Source organism: Tachypleus tridentatus, chromosome 9 (genome assembly GCF_004210375.1).
Source record: "Tachypleus tridentatus isolate NWPU-2018 chromosome 9, ASM421037v1, whole genome shotgun sequence".
Taxonomy (NCBI): domain Eukaryota; kingdom Metazoa; phylum Arthropoda; class Merostomata; order Xiphosura; family Limulidae; genus Tachypleus; species Tachypleus tridentatus.
In genome coordinates, this window is record NC_134833.1 from 80,277,407 (window position 1) to 80,292,253 (window position 14,847).

The 14,847-nt window shown below is 30.6% G+C and overlaps 1 protein-coding gene across 1 annotated transcript; it reads right to left on the minus strand.

Moving 5' to 3' along the window:
• Positions 1–5,763: 5,763 nt before the first annotated feature.
• LOC143225587 (NADH dehydrogenase [ubiquinone] 1 beta subcomplex subunit 2, mitochondrial-like) lies at positions 5,764–13,253 on the minus strand. Its single transcript, XM_076455287.1, has 3 exons — positions 13,035–13,253; positions 7,211–7,334; positions 5,764–5,990 (listed from the first exon to the last, which is right to left on the minus strand). Exons 1-3 carry the CDS (start codon positions 13,121–13,123, stop codon positions 5,913–5,915), a joined length of 291 nt encoding a protein of 96 aa, XP_076311402.1. The 5' UTR covers positions 13,124–13,253; the 3' UTR covers positions 5,764–5,912.
• Between the last annotated feature and the right edge of the window lie 1,594 nt (positions 13,254–14,847).

Below are 14,847 nucleotides of genomic sequence, written 5' to 3' on the forward strand. Positions count from 1 at the left end.
GTTTGATTTGTTTTTCTTTAATTGCTCTTGGTATTAAAATACAGTTTGAAATCACCTACATGACATCCACTCTTTTTGAATAGCTGTTCCATGGTGAATGAAATACAGTTTTTAAATCAGGTACGTGACATCCATCCTTCGTGAATGGCTGGTCCATGGTGGATGAAATATTGTTTTTAAATCAGGTACGTGACATCCATCCTTCGTGAATGGCTGGTCCATGGTGGATGAAATATTGTTTTTAAATCATTCAACTTTCTACTCTTTCCAGAAAAATTAATCCATAAGTAAGTTAAATATGTTTTTTACGCTGGTGTTTATATTTCCTAAAAGACCACTTCCAGTGAATTAGAAAGTTCTAAACCAACCAAACTTTTGTCTTTCTTACTTTGCAGGCTTTATTGTCACTACACATATTTCAGTTTGAAGAAAATCATAAGTTTTTCAACAATGCTTTTTTTTTTTTTTTAATAGCAGCCACACACACACACTGCATAATACATGCTATTCAAATATTTTTAATTGTTGGTCACAATTCCATTCTATAAAAGTATTCATTTTTTAAAGTCACTTAAATGTGTTGCTGGTGACTTATTTCATTTTTTCTACAAATTACCTTTATTTAATGAATATAAATGTAGTATATGAGCTTATGTGCCATGTCTTTATATATGGTTTGTTAATTCTTATGAAGTTAGTTCTTCCATTCATTTTAGTAACACCTAATGTATATTATAATTTGGACTAGTCTTACAACATCTTGTGCTTATGCTAAACTTGTTTTTTTAAAAGTTCATTTCTAAAATGCTGTAATTATAGAGGTGTGTACATATATTTTGTAGTATGTTGCTGGTACATTTTATGGTTCAGGGTGTGTCAAAGGTTCATACTTATGGATAGAAGTCACTATTAATCTTTATTTTAAAAATTGCATGCCATCAACTTGCACATGCAAATCACATGTATTTTACCTTGATCTGTATACAATCATCTATTTTATACATATTTTTGTCTCAAATATAAATAAATATATCAATCATACATAACAGAATGGGCATGAGTACAAACTCGAGACACCTTGTATGTTTAAATATTTTTAATTCATCACGTAATAAATAGTCCCTTGTGTAACATTATGTTTAACCCTGCATTAGTCTTCTGCAAAAAGTTTCCATTGTCACTCTTCCATGGGGTGTCTGACCATACTCCATCATAAAAAAAATTAAGTTAAAATATTTAAATAGTAATAAACTATTATTTTGGAAACAAAAAACACTAACACTTAAAATATTTTCCATTATTAATTAACAAATGAACATTTAATATAACAATTCTTTTTTTTTCTTCCTAAACTAAGTGTAACAATTTAACACAAACTCGCTACATATTGAAGCTACTAAGAACAACAAATGTATATGCTTCCATTTGTCTGCACTGATGTTCACAAAGTGTTTGGGATACATGAAGACCACAGAAGATTAAGGTATGATTAACTAAAGACAAAGTAGAATATAAAATTCTCTGTTCTGTGTACAAATAAACTTGTGGTTACCAGTAAAATGCAAATTAAAGATGTTTTGAGTAATTGTTTCTGAAATTTGGGTTATTTCAAACAACACAAGTGTAAAATTATTTACTCTGAAAGATTTTATATTTTGTATTATAAGTTTAAGGTTTTGAATTTATTTCATAAAATATCACAAAAGTTTGTGTTAATCTGTTAAAATTAATTAAGTATTTTGGATTATTTTATGTTTGATTAGAATATATATTACCACATTAGTTTGTTTTTATAAACTTGTAGAATGTATTATTATTTAGACTGCATCAAAATTTGTGGCAAGACCATTTGGTTATAGAAGTAGGGAACAACTAACCAATAAAAATTGGTTGCTTCAGTTTCTACTTTGCTTATAGAACAATCATTGCAACTAAGGTTGGAAAATAGTAAAATTCACTATTTAAAATTTTGTGTACCGTATGTAGAATATCCAAAGGAATCAAGATTTGATAATAATAATCACAGTTTATTACCTATATTTGTAATTGAAAAGCCAAAGGATTCAGTGTTTGGTAAACCAGAAAAAAACATGGTTAGATGGATTTGTTGCACAACAGTACAAGCTTTCTTTATATACCCTTGGATAACTTGTATTTTGTATGATATTTAAGTGATTTTAGACTTTTTGTACAAGATAGTATTATAGTGCTTACTTATAATGTGGGGAATGAGAATACAAACAAACTAGTCAACTTTAGTAATGTTATTTTGTAATCTCTTATGCAAAATGGTCAGTTTGAGAAATGAATTATGATTAGGTTGTGGTGATAAAAGAAACTGCTCTTTACTTTGTTTTTCAGTTAAGTATATGATTCAATATATATATATATATATATATAGTGTATGTAATATGTTTATAATACTGTAATGTTCTGAGAACTAATTTTGGGTCTAAATCAGTCATCTTCAGGTTAACATGACCTAAGAAGGTCAAAATGTTGTTCTCTGCTTTATTAGTAAAAGTGTTAATACCCATAGCAGTCATCCTGAGATGTATTTTTACTTCAAGTGGGTTTCTCATCATTATGAATTATTTTGGTTCTACATGAAATTTCAATAAGTGTTATACTAACAAGGGAAAATGTATGAAATTTTGATCACTAAAAACTTGTAGGGTTGGACAGTTTACTCTAGTGAAATAAGTGTTACTTTATGCTAACAAAAAACATAAAGGAAAATAAATTTTAACCTTCATGATGGGCAGATCAATATTTTTTATTTACTTTCAAATATTTGTTTCACAGTATTTCTTCAGAGTTGGTTATATTATATGAAGGAAAGAACCAGAGTTATGAGAATCTTTTATAGAATTGCAGTTTCAACTTTAACATGTAGTGAGTGTTTGAAAGTGGGTACATAGTATAATTATTGAATGTGTTATTAGACCATATAGCTGATTCAATAGGATAAAGGTGTCACTATAAATTAACACTTATGGAGTTTTAACCACATCAGCTGTAACTCAGAAATCATTTATTAATATAGTTAAATGAATGACATTGAAAGTTGTTTCAGAATATATTCATTTGTAGGCTTTTTAATTATTCTTCATTATTTATTGGACTAATTTTTCAAGTAATCTTTCATAACTTGCTTTATGCAATAACATAGTAATAAAAAAATAATAATTAATCCATCTAAAAACTAACAGACTGCCTTTACTAGAAATAATTTTACATTTTTAAATATAGTGAACTGAAATTTTGATGAAGTTTACATATACTATTGAAGGTGAGATTTGTCTAATACTGAAAGATTTAAATGTACTTGTATGTTAACATTAAATTGTAATAAATCCAAATACTAAAGGGTTCAATACACTTACTGTTAATCATACATTTTACTGCTTTTAAGCATCAATCCTGTGTGCAGATTTGTTAACACATTGCATTGAACTTCCACATGCATAAAAGTTGAATTTTAATATATTAGAAAGACTGGAGCGTAAATAGTGTTTCAGTATTTTGTTTGGTGATGTATATCAGAACTGTAGCATAAAACTTTTGGATTTGCATGACTAAATAAAATGGAGTGCTTTTCCATGTATTTTACTCTGGATGTTTAATTCTTATTGGTACTTTCTATTGGTTTAATATTTACAACAGTTTTGCCTGGAAAAACATCCTAATAAAGAATGCTCTTTCCGTTTTAGAAAATTAAAAACAGGTGTGAAATACAAGACCATAGAAAACCTATTAGGTGTTAATTTTTTAAATACATTTTTAACTGTTACTTCACACTGAATATCAAATTCCTTTTCATAACAACTAATACACAAGTGGAGTAAATTATCGAACTTTACAAACATGGTAAATCAATTACCAATATATTTTCTGTTGTTCTTTAAAAATGTTGTGTTAGGATTTTGCATTATTGAACTCTACTAAAAGACACAAAAAATTGAATATATAATATATAAATGTGTAGGTGATATTTTAGCATTTATTTACCATTGTTAAAAATTAACATATGATAAACTAACTTGTCACCTAACTGCCTTGCAGCTAAACATTTGTATATATCATGTGAACCCATAAAGAACTTATGTCAACCAGTATTTGTTTTTGCAACATAGACAAAACTGAGGATTATAATAATATATTTGTTATTTAGTTACAAGGCAAGTTGTATTCATTTATCAATCAAAGCTAATCAAAATAGGTATACACCTCAGTTTATATTTAAACACTGCATTTGAAGCTAGATCCACATTTAATTGCAGAGTGTAGTGTGAAGTTTATTTATGAAATTAGACATACAATTGAATGTGGCTGTAGCAAATGAAGTAGTAAACTAATTAGTCATAGTTATGTAGGCCTGACTTCACAATTATTTTAATAAATAATCCTGAAGAACTGCCCAATGACAGAGCAACTTACAGCATGGGAGTCTTTGGATGAATAAAAGAAAACAGTTTGTCTGAATTTATGTTTTATTTGTTTTGAATTTTATAATGAAACAAATATTACCAATAATTATTTTAATATGCATTTACATTTGCAATATCAGGTTAGGTACAGGCCATCAGTTGTTTCTCCTGAGAATACTACTTAATCATTTAGATCCTATGTATCAAGTTGTATATGATGTGTTTAGATCAAGATGTTTGCCACATTTAACCTTCAAAATTATAAGAATAAAAACTGGTGACCAGCTGCATAGAAAAATTTTGGTTACATAAAAACAACAGCAGGCAATGAAAGGATTTCTTCTGATGCACTGGACTTGATAAATCAACAGGTTTCAGATCACCCTACTAGATCCACTGAGTCAGGAGCCTTAGTAGCTACAGAGAGACCTGCTATAGTACATATAGTATGTAATTGCCAGTTAAACTGTGGTAGATCAGCTACCTTAGTAAACAATGTATTGCTGTGTAGTGTCGAGCCAGAAATATCCACATCATTCATTTGTAATACCTTATGACCAGTCAATGATTCAAATAAAATTGACTGGAAATGTGAGATTTGTCTATTGAATTCAGGGAGAAAGCAGGTGGTCAACACAATTATTCTTCTCTTTACCAATAAATAGTAGAATTGACTTTCAAATTATAATGATCCCCCACACCCCATGGATTAAAGGGCAAGGATATTCAGTGGCAAGATTAATTACCTGTGATCTGAAAATGGCAAGTTAAGTGTCTTAACCATCAGGCCTTGGCCTGGCAAAAAATTAACTCATATAACAGTATATATTTCATGAATGCCATCTTTAAGAAGAATCTAGCTATGAAGCAACAATCTTTTATATTTATTTGCAGATCAAGCACATGGTCTGATCTACAACTTCTAATGAAGGAGAAGAAAATAACAGTCCATGTAGTGATTCAGATTAGAAACAAAGCTACAAATGAGCCAGCTGGCAAAGTTGAGACTCCAACAGATTTTACTGTCTGCCATCTATCTTTACTTAATTCCTGAAAATATTTAAGCATAAGAATAACATGGATGTATTCAAAAGCATTGTCTACTGCCAAGTCTTAATGTGCAGGTAATTAGAATGCTCTTATAACAGTTTTACCTGGCCAAAAATGTGTTGTCTGGCAAATGGAATATAAAAGTCACGAGCAAAGGATACTTCACTGAAATGTCGGGATGAATATGGGTAGTTACAATAAAACAAGTTTGTTTGGGAGTGTGACGTATGATCTGTATACTTACAGGCACAGCTGAGTCATGTAAATGATAAAGCATAACATGTACATACTATTTTGTTTTATTTACACTAAATCTGATACTGAAATAAGAACTGCATAAAGAGAAAAAGGTTCATAATTCTACATCTCTTTTCTAATCAGTATTTCAACTACAGCTTTATAAACATTTTGAAAATTTAACTACAGTTTATTTTAATAACTCTCCTCTTCTGGTGGTATGCCCAGTTCCTCATCTGTCCATAATGAAGGGTCAGGATAAGCATATTCACCCTATTAGTGTTTCAAAAATACAAAATTATTCACCCATTATTTTACTGGTTGCTTAGAGTTGTTAAGTTATATTAAAAGTGTTAAATATTAATGTTTTTTTATTTTCCATTACTACCTTAATCCCAACTAGTTTTGGGTCAGCTGGTAACTTGTACATCAAGATTTTTTATATCTGGATGGTCTGCCCAGTTAGCAATCATATATGAAAAGCATATTTGACAATGTGTATCTGAACTCATGACCCTTTAATTGTAAGTTTAGTGCTCTAATCATGAGCCCCTTCAAACATTGGTAATTTACTAAAATAGATGAGCAAACATATGATCATATTAACAATTTGTTTTGACTAAACAAGGCACGAAAATGTATGTATCATACTTTCATCTACAATGATTTTCACATGATCTAACGTTTGACAAATATTGAGAATTTAAAGAAATTTCTGACAATTAACAAGTAAATGTAGCTTTTGTATTGTATCAATTATAACTGTACCCTTATATGTACTTTGAAAATTAAAGAGTTCTTGTGAGCTACATAACTAGTAAATGTAATTTATTTTTTGCTGTGCCACAAATGTAAGATATGTATTTATAAATACTTATCAGTCCTAAACAGTAATTACAGTAAGTGTCATACAAATGCTAAATAACAACAAACATTTGGTATATGGTACAAAAATATAAAGTACCTGAGTACAAATAAAATATTCAAAAGGAATTATAAACAACATTCTTCCAAATTAAAAAATTAGACAAACATTTTTAAATTCATACTTTTTTAAATAAAAGAAATTTTGCAATGTGGGCTCTTCACCATACAGTGTTTAATTAAATAAAGAAAAAAAAAAGCAATTGTGAAGGAATAACCAAAATGTTGTGTGTGGGGGTCTGAAATCCTCAGGTTCTTTTTTTTTTTTTATGCCTACATAAGAGTCAAAAGGGTTTTAGAGGCTTTCATGACTGAGCACACAGATTTATATGACGTTTGGCATGGATACAGAAGAAGATCATCCAAAGTTTTACATTTTTCACTGTAATTACTCTCAGGATTGGCTGCACAGATTTACTTTAAGACTGACAGAAATACATAAATGGTCATTTAGCTTAGTGACCATTATCTATAATTTTTCATCAGAAAGCTACTACCACACATTTAACTACTCAACCATCTTCCTTTCTGTAAAAAATTTATGAATGAAGAGAATGAATACCACTTACAGTTATATGTTCATATTCATGCCAAAGGTGCCAAAGGATCCACCACCACATAAATCCTCCCATAATTTCACCTGCGATTAAATGTGACTTGGGAGCAGCAGCTGGAGGACTTCGATAAACCCATCTAATACACATTTAAAAATAGCAATATAACATCATTTACTGAGTAAATATTTAACTTGCTAAAGTAAAAATATAATAATGTTCAGTTTCAAAACACTTGTATATTTCATCTGCACACATCTTGTGTACATATTTTAATAAATATTACAAACAAATGAAAAGGGATCACCACTTGCTTCACTTTTTCACAGTGAGACAACTGAAACAAGTTTTCCTCTTCTAACTGTAGTATAATAATATATTAACAATCATAAAATTCATCATTACATGAATATAGTAGTGGTAATGTCCTCACAGTTCACTCTCTCCAGGGTATAATACAATTTTAACTATAAAAGAAAAACTAATTCTTAAAATCTATCTCACTATAATATTTATGCCTTCAAATAGTAATAGTAATAAGCAGTGCTTACTTCTAACCCAAATTTTGTTCTTGACTGCATTATGAACTAGTCAAATTGTATTTCTTGGTTATTTTTCACTGAAAATTTGTTTCATGGCAATCCTTAAAACAAATCAAACTCATTATATTAAATAAGAAAAACATCCCAAACTACACAAGTCAAAACACTTCTTATAAAGTGGAAGTCATTCTCAAATTGTAACTCTTCTAACTTTCCTCACCAGGATTCATGAAAATTAAAACATGAATTTGCTTATAATGCCAAATGGATAAATAAAATTTTCTATCTCATCAAAAAACAATTAACTATGGTTCCAAAGGCTACAGGTAATGTTGAAATTGTTGTTTAAAAACACCCCAAATCTTGTGCTTTAATATTTCTTATTTCATCCAATGAGTTTCAACTCGCACCAAGCAACTTCTCTGAAAGTTGCTTGGAGATTGCTGGGTTAAACCTACTTTTGTTGTTCATAATGGTTACAAAGCTACTTACAGCATTTATAGAGTTCTGTGTTGAAGAGTTAACAGCCATAAACTCAGATCTTTGATCAAACCAATAATGGTAAATGGTATCCAAAGGCAGTTTCAGCTGATGGGAAAAAAATAACAGCTCCACCTTAGAAATGTACAATATAGTAAAGCATTAAAGAGGTAAAATAACAAATGGCGACACGTGGCAGGTTTATTTGTTGTTTACTTGAATTTCCAGGCAACATAAAATGAAGGTTTTAAAACTGAAATGCTAGATTACCTAATGAGCAGGAAAACATGGTGAACAAGAATAATATTTTCAACTGATGAAAAAACAAAACAAGAAGTGTCTCACATATCCTTTAAACTGAAGACTCAACATGGATTATTTGTACATTGTGCAGTGTATTCTGACAAACACTAGAACATAGGAGGAGGAAATACTCCACAGAAGGTGTTATTTTCATCCCAATCAAACAAGATGCAAAATGCACTGTTGTGCATATCCACAAGATTTTTAGCAAAAATATCATAGTTATTAAGCTCAAATTATTTGATGCAAAAACACATACTGGTAATTCCAATAATCCTACCATCACTAGTAAACAATCACATTACTGACTTCAAACTCTTTCATACTTGAAAACATGATATACAAGATTGTTTTATATATTAATCTTGATACCTTGCCCATCTTTCAGACTTTTCTAATTAATCAAACCAATTTGGCTCAGTGATTTCCAAGTTGTTTTGTTTATGAACCTCCTAATTATCTTTTTCTTCTTATTATTATTTCTGCAAACAACAATGGGATCTATGCACTGTGCTGCCACTTCTTTTCCATAATCATGCGAGCTTTCCATGGACCATCTGAAGGAAGTTTGCAGACAATAGGTTGAAAACCAATAGTTTAGAGACTTCTGCTTGTTTTTTTTCCAAATATTTCCAGTCAACTAGTCATTCACTATCCTTCTTTCATCCATTCTTTCAGAATTTTTTCTCTAGTCAGTGACACCCCTCTCACTTCTTTGACCCTGCCACCTGAATTTTCTTTTATCACACAACCACACCTTGCCCTAGTATTTATAACAGCTCAGTATAGTATGAAGCAGTCAATCAACAATACTCTTTTGTTTAAATCTTTACTGTCTGACAGCTTAAGGATAAAGTAAAATACAGCTTTATATTTGTGTGTGTATTTAGATATATATTGTTGTTGTTCATGTAATGATTCATTTATGGAGTACCATGTAATCAGTTGAAAAGCAGACTTGAATTACACACAAAACTAAAACCACGGCTTGGGTAAAGAAGACACAAGACTTCACGTAACTTAGGCTGAGCTGTTAAATTTCCCAGTATTTTCTGAGGTCTATTTTAGTTCATACAGGAAAGGTCACATTATTCACATGAATGCCTCTCAGGCAATGATTGTTGTAGCCTACTTTATCATAAGCACGAAAATGTGTAATGGATAGAACTAAACTCCTATGATACAAAGTCAGATTTTCACCAAGCATACATATGTATTATATGGCCACTGGAATGCTATTCTCACATTGCATCTATCTTATGATACCCAAGCATCTATTATCTTTAGGTTTGGTTGTAATTCAGCATAAAGCCACAGAATGGCCTATCTGTGCTGTGCCTACCACAGGTATTGAACCCAGGTTTTTAGCATCGTAAGTCTACATGCTTGTCGCTGAGTCAGTGGTGTAGCTCATATGGTCACTATGATACATCCTTGTGCTTCTAATGCCACAGAATCAACATGTACTTGATGTAGCTGACTAAACTGACATATATGATACAAGTGACTAAATACACTTCTCATTTTTTCACAAACAAGATTTCTCAAATTCATTTTGAACACCAGTTCTGTAGTGCACTAAATAATTTTACTACTTATTAAAAGATCATGTATTTTACAAAATACCACAAATGTTTCAAACCATTATATCAGTATATTTAATTTTTAACTAACTTTTAAGGTAATAATGGAGAGCTGAGCAATTAATCAATTATATATATTATCATTTACATTGATTAGTGTCACATAAAATAACCAACTATTTGAAATTATGATTAAAGTGATTAAAGTCATGAAAATAATCAGTTTATAGAAATTAAGGTTTATGATTATTCCAATTGTCCAAGTAACAAAATATTTCCCTTATATTGTTTGCTGTTAGAAACAAAGTGCTATCTGTGCTCTGTCTGCCACAGATATTGAAAAATTACTACTAACTACAATATTTTGTTTCTTTTAGTCATCTCATATAAGAATACTGGCAATGGATTAGTTTCTTCTTTTAATTATTGAGCCATCTCACAAGGATAATCAATTAGTTTAATGCAACTGGTTAAAGAAAAATAACCAATTAGTAAATTCCACTAACTACCCAGCTCTAATAGCAACTACCATTAGTCTTCCTACTTTTCAGTACAAAATCTCATCACAGTTAACATAAGCTGTATAATAGTTCCTTACACCGTACAGCATTACGTCATTACTTTTGTTACATTATTTCTGTTAATTAGTTTATTATATTTTTCCATTGTTTTACTCCTTTAAATTTAAATTATTACTGCCATCTTTTTGGTCTTATTATCATCATCATCACTAATTTTAAGATTTGATTTTATTACTTCTGGCTACTCATTCTAAACTAATGTGCATGTAGTTGGTTTAGCTGTACTCTCTTAGATACAGCTCACACATTTAGTAGATTATTAATATAATATTTAAATTGGGTATTTTAATTACAGTATAGACCCTCGACATTAAAGGCCACCCTTCGGACTATATCCAAATGCCTTCTTTTTTTTTGAGTACTTAGTGGATCATCTGTGATGTATTGAGCCACGTTGTTTAACATTACTCACAAGCTGGAGAGTCTGATAAAGAAGCTTCACAAATCACCCAGTAAAATATATTAAAAAGATGATCAATATGGATTCAATAAATGGGAAAATAAGATTTTTCTTGCTAATCTGTTACACTTTATGTTAGATGTCATCTGGATAATGAAAAGGATGCATATTTAGCATACTCAGATTTTCAAAGCATTTGATAAGGTGCTACAAAGAAGATTAGCTAGGAAGAGAAGAATAAAGGACGTTTGGATAACAAAATAAAAGAAAACTGTTATTTATGTAATCTAGTCAAACTGGACTCTTGTTACTAGTGGAATGCCTCAGTAGTCACTGCTTGAATTTATTTATTTAAATTAATAACTGATAATAACAAATAAATTGGAAAAATTTATATATGATATTTATTGAACTATTGGGTATTTCTAGCTGTATTTAGGATGTTTAGGTAATGTAGAATGATTCAGGTCAGTTAGTTTGTTAGACAAATGTATGACAAATGAATTTTAATTATAGTTAGTGCTAGATGATGCATTTGCATTATAATCTCCTGTCATTGTTTGTATGTCACATATATATGAATTGTGCAAAAAATTATAAAATATATGTTAAATTTTATGCTTTTACAATATTTATAAAACTGGACCTAGGATATTTCTTTTTATACAAAGAGATTGAACAGAAGAATGACTTGCAGTAATCTCACTACTGATTAGAGTTTATAAGTTTTTGAACCATTAAATGAACATTTTACCATTTGTTCAATTTATCCTCTATGAACACTGACACAAATATAGAAGAAAAATCCTCTATTAAAACACTATATACATACACACACACACACGCATAAACAGCAACTATCTCCATTTCTAAGTGTTCTACCAGATTTGTTCAAGTATATGGTTAAGAAAATCATGCTTCTGATCAATTAATATTTAAATGCTATACAAATTTGAATTTATCAATATTGTAATACTCTTAAAAAACTCAACTACATATTCTGAGTTGCAAGAGGGTGATTTAACATAGTATTATAAATGGAAGGAGTGCAAAATTGTTCTTAGAAGTTAAAATTAAAATCCTATGTTAGACTACTTAACTAATCATTAACAATTTCACAATAAAAACTTTTCTCTTTTACTAAGTTTTAGCTATTTATATTTCTATTAGGCTTATATAAAAACTTGATTTTATCATTCTCTACAAAATATGCTGAAGTTTTCTCTAGACTGTAATGTCATACCTGAAAATTATTTTTCTGTGGACTTTTTGGCCAAAATACATGAAGCAGTGAGCAAATTGTTATTTTTTTTACCATATAAAGCTTAGTTTGTTAAGTCACACCTTTCAGCCATCTGTTTTTTTATACATTTCTTGATCAATCAGCACCAAACTTAACAAAATAATGTCCTTCTTTTCAGTATTGATACTTTTACATACGTTTATCACATTTTCATGTTTATTATGTTAAGATAATAATTTACAATCACAGATTCCTATCCTTTCTTACAAATGAATTCTGATTTCACCCATCCAAAAGAGCTACTACAGCTAGTTTTTGATAAGACAAAGAAATGATTTTACACCTTTGAATGAAACGAATTTCATCCTGAGATGACCACAATCTATTCATACTTATAAGACATACTACTACCAGATATACAAGTATGCAAAATATTTTTTTAAATGAAGTACTAAAGACGTATTTTAAAACAGCAGATGCTTTGTTATAAAGAACACAAAATTAACAAGTAAACACTGATTTCTTAAAGTCGGGTTAGTGTTGTAATTTACAAACAGGCATACAAAGCTAGTAATACTGAATAACTAATGGTATTTATTTTAGAATACAATAAACAATTCAGTACAGGGACTACTCAGTCTTCTGCCAGTACTATCATCTACAACAGTACAACTTATCTTCAAAAGTTCAAAATATAATTTACTTACACATGCCCATGTCTCTTTAAAAGTTGTAATGGCACTCCTTTATATAGATTCTTATACGTTAATATAGCGCTAGCTACCTGTCTTAACATACTAACTGAAGGCTTTTTTTTTTTTCTGTTTCTACAATTCTTAACTTAATCTCAGATAGAAACCTATAATTAACTCCAACCCCGATAACATGAAGAGGGCAAGACTTATTGACAGGTAGCGTGTATGTAGTGTACGTTCTTTAATTTCTTTCTTCACCCCAGTTGTTCACAGGATGACAGTAAACTGAACAGCTATTGCTTATTTTTAGTTAGAGTTCTTTAGTTAAAAAAGATAACATTTAACAAGTTACATAACAAAAAGTTGTCATAATTTGTTTTTCAAACGCTTTGTTTTGTTAAAATTTGTTAGATCAGTGGTAAAGTATTTGTCTTTTGAATTCCCTCTTTTCGTGTAAACATATATCCAATTATTATGTCACCTAAATTTTAGTTCCTCAGTGAATCAGCTGTAAATTAACGCTCCTACAACGTTAAAATCAGAGTTTCTCTTTTCTATGGCCCGGCATGGCCAAGCGTGTTAAGACGTGCGACTCGTAATCTGAGGGTCGCGGGTTCGCATCCCCGTCGCGCCAAACATGCTCGCCCTCCCAGCCGTGGGGGCGTTACAATGTGACGGTCAATCCCACTATTCGTTGGTAAAAGAGTAGCCCAAGAGTTGGCGGTGGATGGTGATGACTAGTTGCCTTCCCTCTAGTCTTACACTGCTAAATTAGGGACGGCTAGCACAGATAGCCCTCGAGTAGCTTTGTACGAAATTTAAAACAAACAAACAAATCTCTTTTCTATGGAGAACAGAGGAAGATAATCAATTGTATAAATTTGCACCAAAGCAATTAAATAAAAAAATTCATTATAACACTAAATTATTCTAGTACGATTTTTCCTACAAAAGATAAAGCTCTGTCATGTTTTAATAATAACAATATGTTGCACTACAAAACTAGTAGTTGTGATGTTTATGTTTATTGTATTGTATGAGTAATAGTTTCTATCCTTTTGTCCCAGTACACTGGATATAGCTTAGTGGTGAACATGCTGGGATGCATGATCAGAAGATTCAAAATTCGAGATGTGTTATGCGCTGAACACGATCTGCGTTTTCACCTGTGAGGTTGCTGTAAATGTGACAATCAATCTCTTTATCCAGTTACCAGTAGCTACAAAAGCAGCGATTGTGACTGATTAATATTCCTCCTTCAGCTCAGCAGCTTTGAATTAAAGAATGCCGTGACTCATGCTTAGAGATTTCTGACGTGATTTTTAACTCATATTTTGCATTATGTATCTCTTTCAGGATAAATAAAATAGATTTCTTAATACTTTTTATTCTTTGACTTTTCCCTTCAGACGTGTTGTCCTTTTCTACTCATCTTTATTCACTTGCAATTCATTTCTAGTTCGTGTCTTCTTTAATCCCATCTTTCCAACGCTTTACTGGACTTCCCTGTCTTCTCTTCCCTGCTACTGACAACTCTAACGTTCTCATTATTGTTTTTTCTTCTTCTCTTTACATAACCAGACACTTCAACTTTGCTTTTTTTTGTCTTTTCCTCTATTTCATAGACTCTTGCCATTACCTTAACTTCCTATTTGTTCTCTTCTCTTTCAGCAACACTCCCAACCGCCACCACAATAACCTTATTTCTTTTTTGTCAACATGCCTTCTTCTTTCTTCTTTAGGGTCTAGGTCTCTGTTCCTAGAAAAGCGCTAATCAAATAGTTTTGGCTTTAGTGTCCCTAGTAACTTTTCATCACAGATGACT

What these genes read in the sequence shown, in the direction of transcription:
- LOC143225587 (XM_076455287.1), bottom strand. Translation starts at nt 13,123, where the DNA reads ATGTTAAGACAGGTAGCTAGCGCTATATTAACGTATAAGAATCTATAT. An exon ending in TTAAAGAGACATGGGCATGT is followed by an intron (nt 7,335 to 13,034) that starts GTAAGTAAATTA and finishes AATGTGTATTAG; the next exon opens with ATGGGTTTATCGAAGTCCTC. An exon ending in ATGAATATGAACATATAACT is followed by an intron (nt 5,991 to 7,210) that starts GTAAGTGGTATT and finishes AAACACTAATAG; the next exon opens with GGTGAATATGCTTATCCTGA.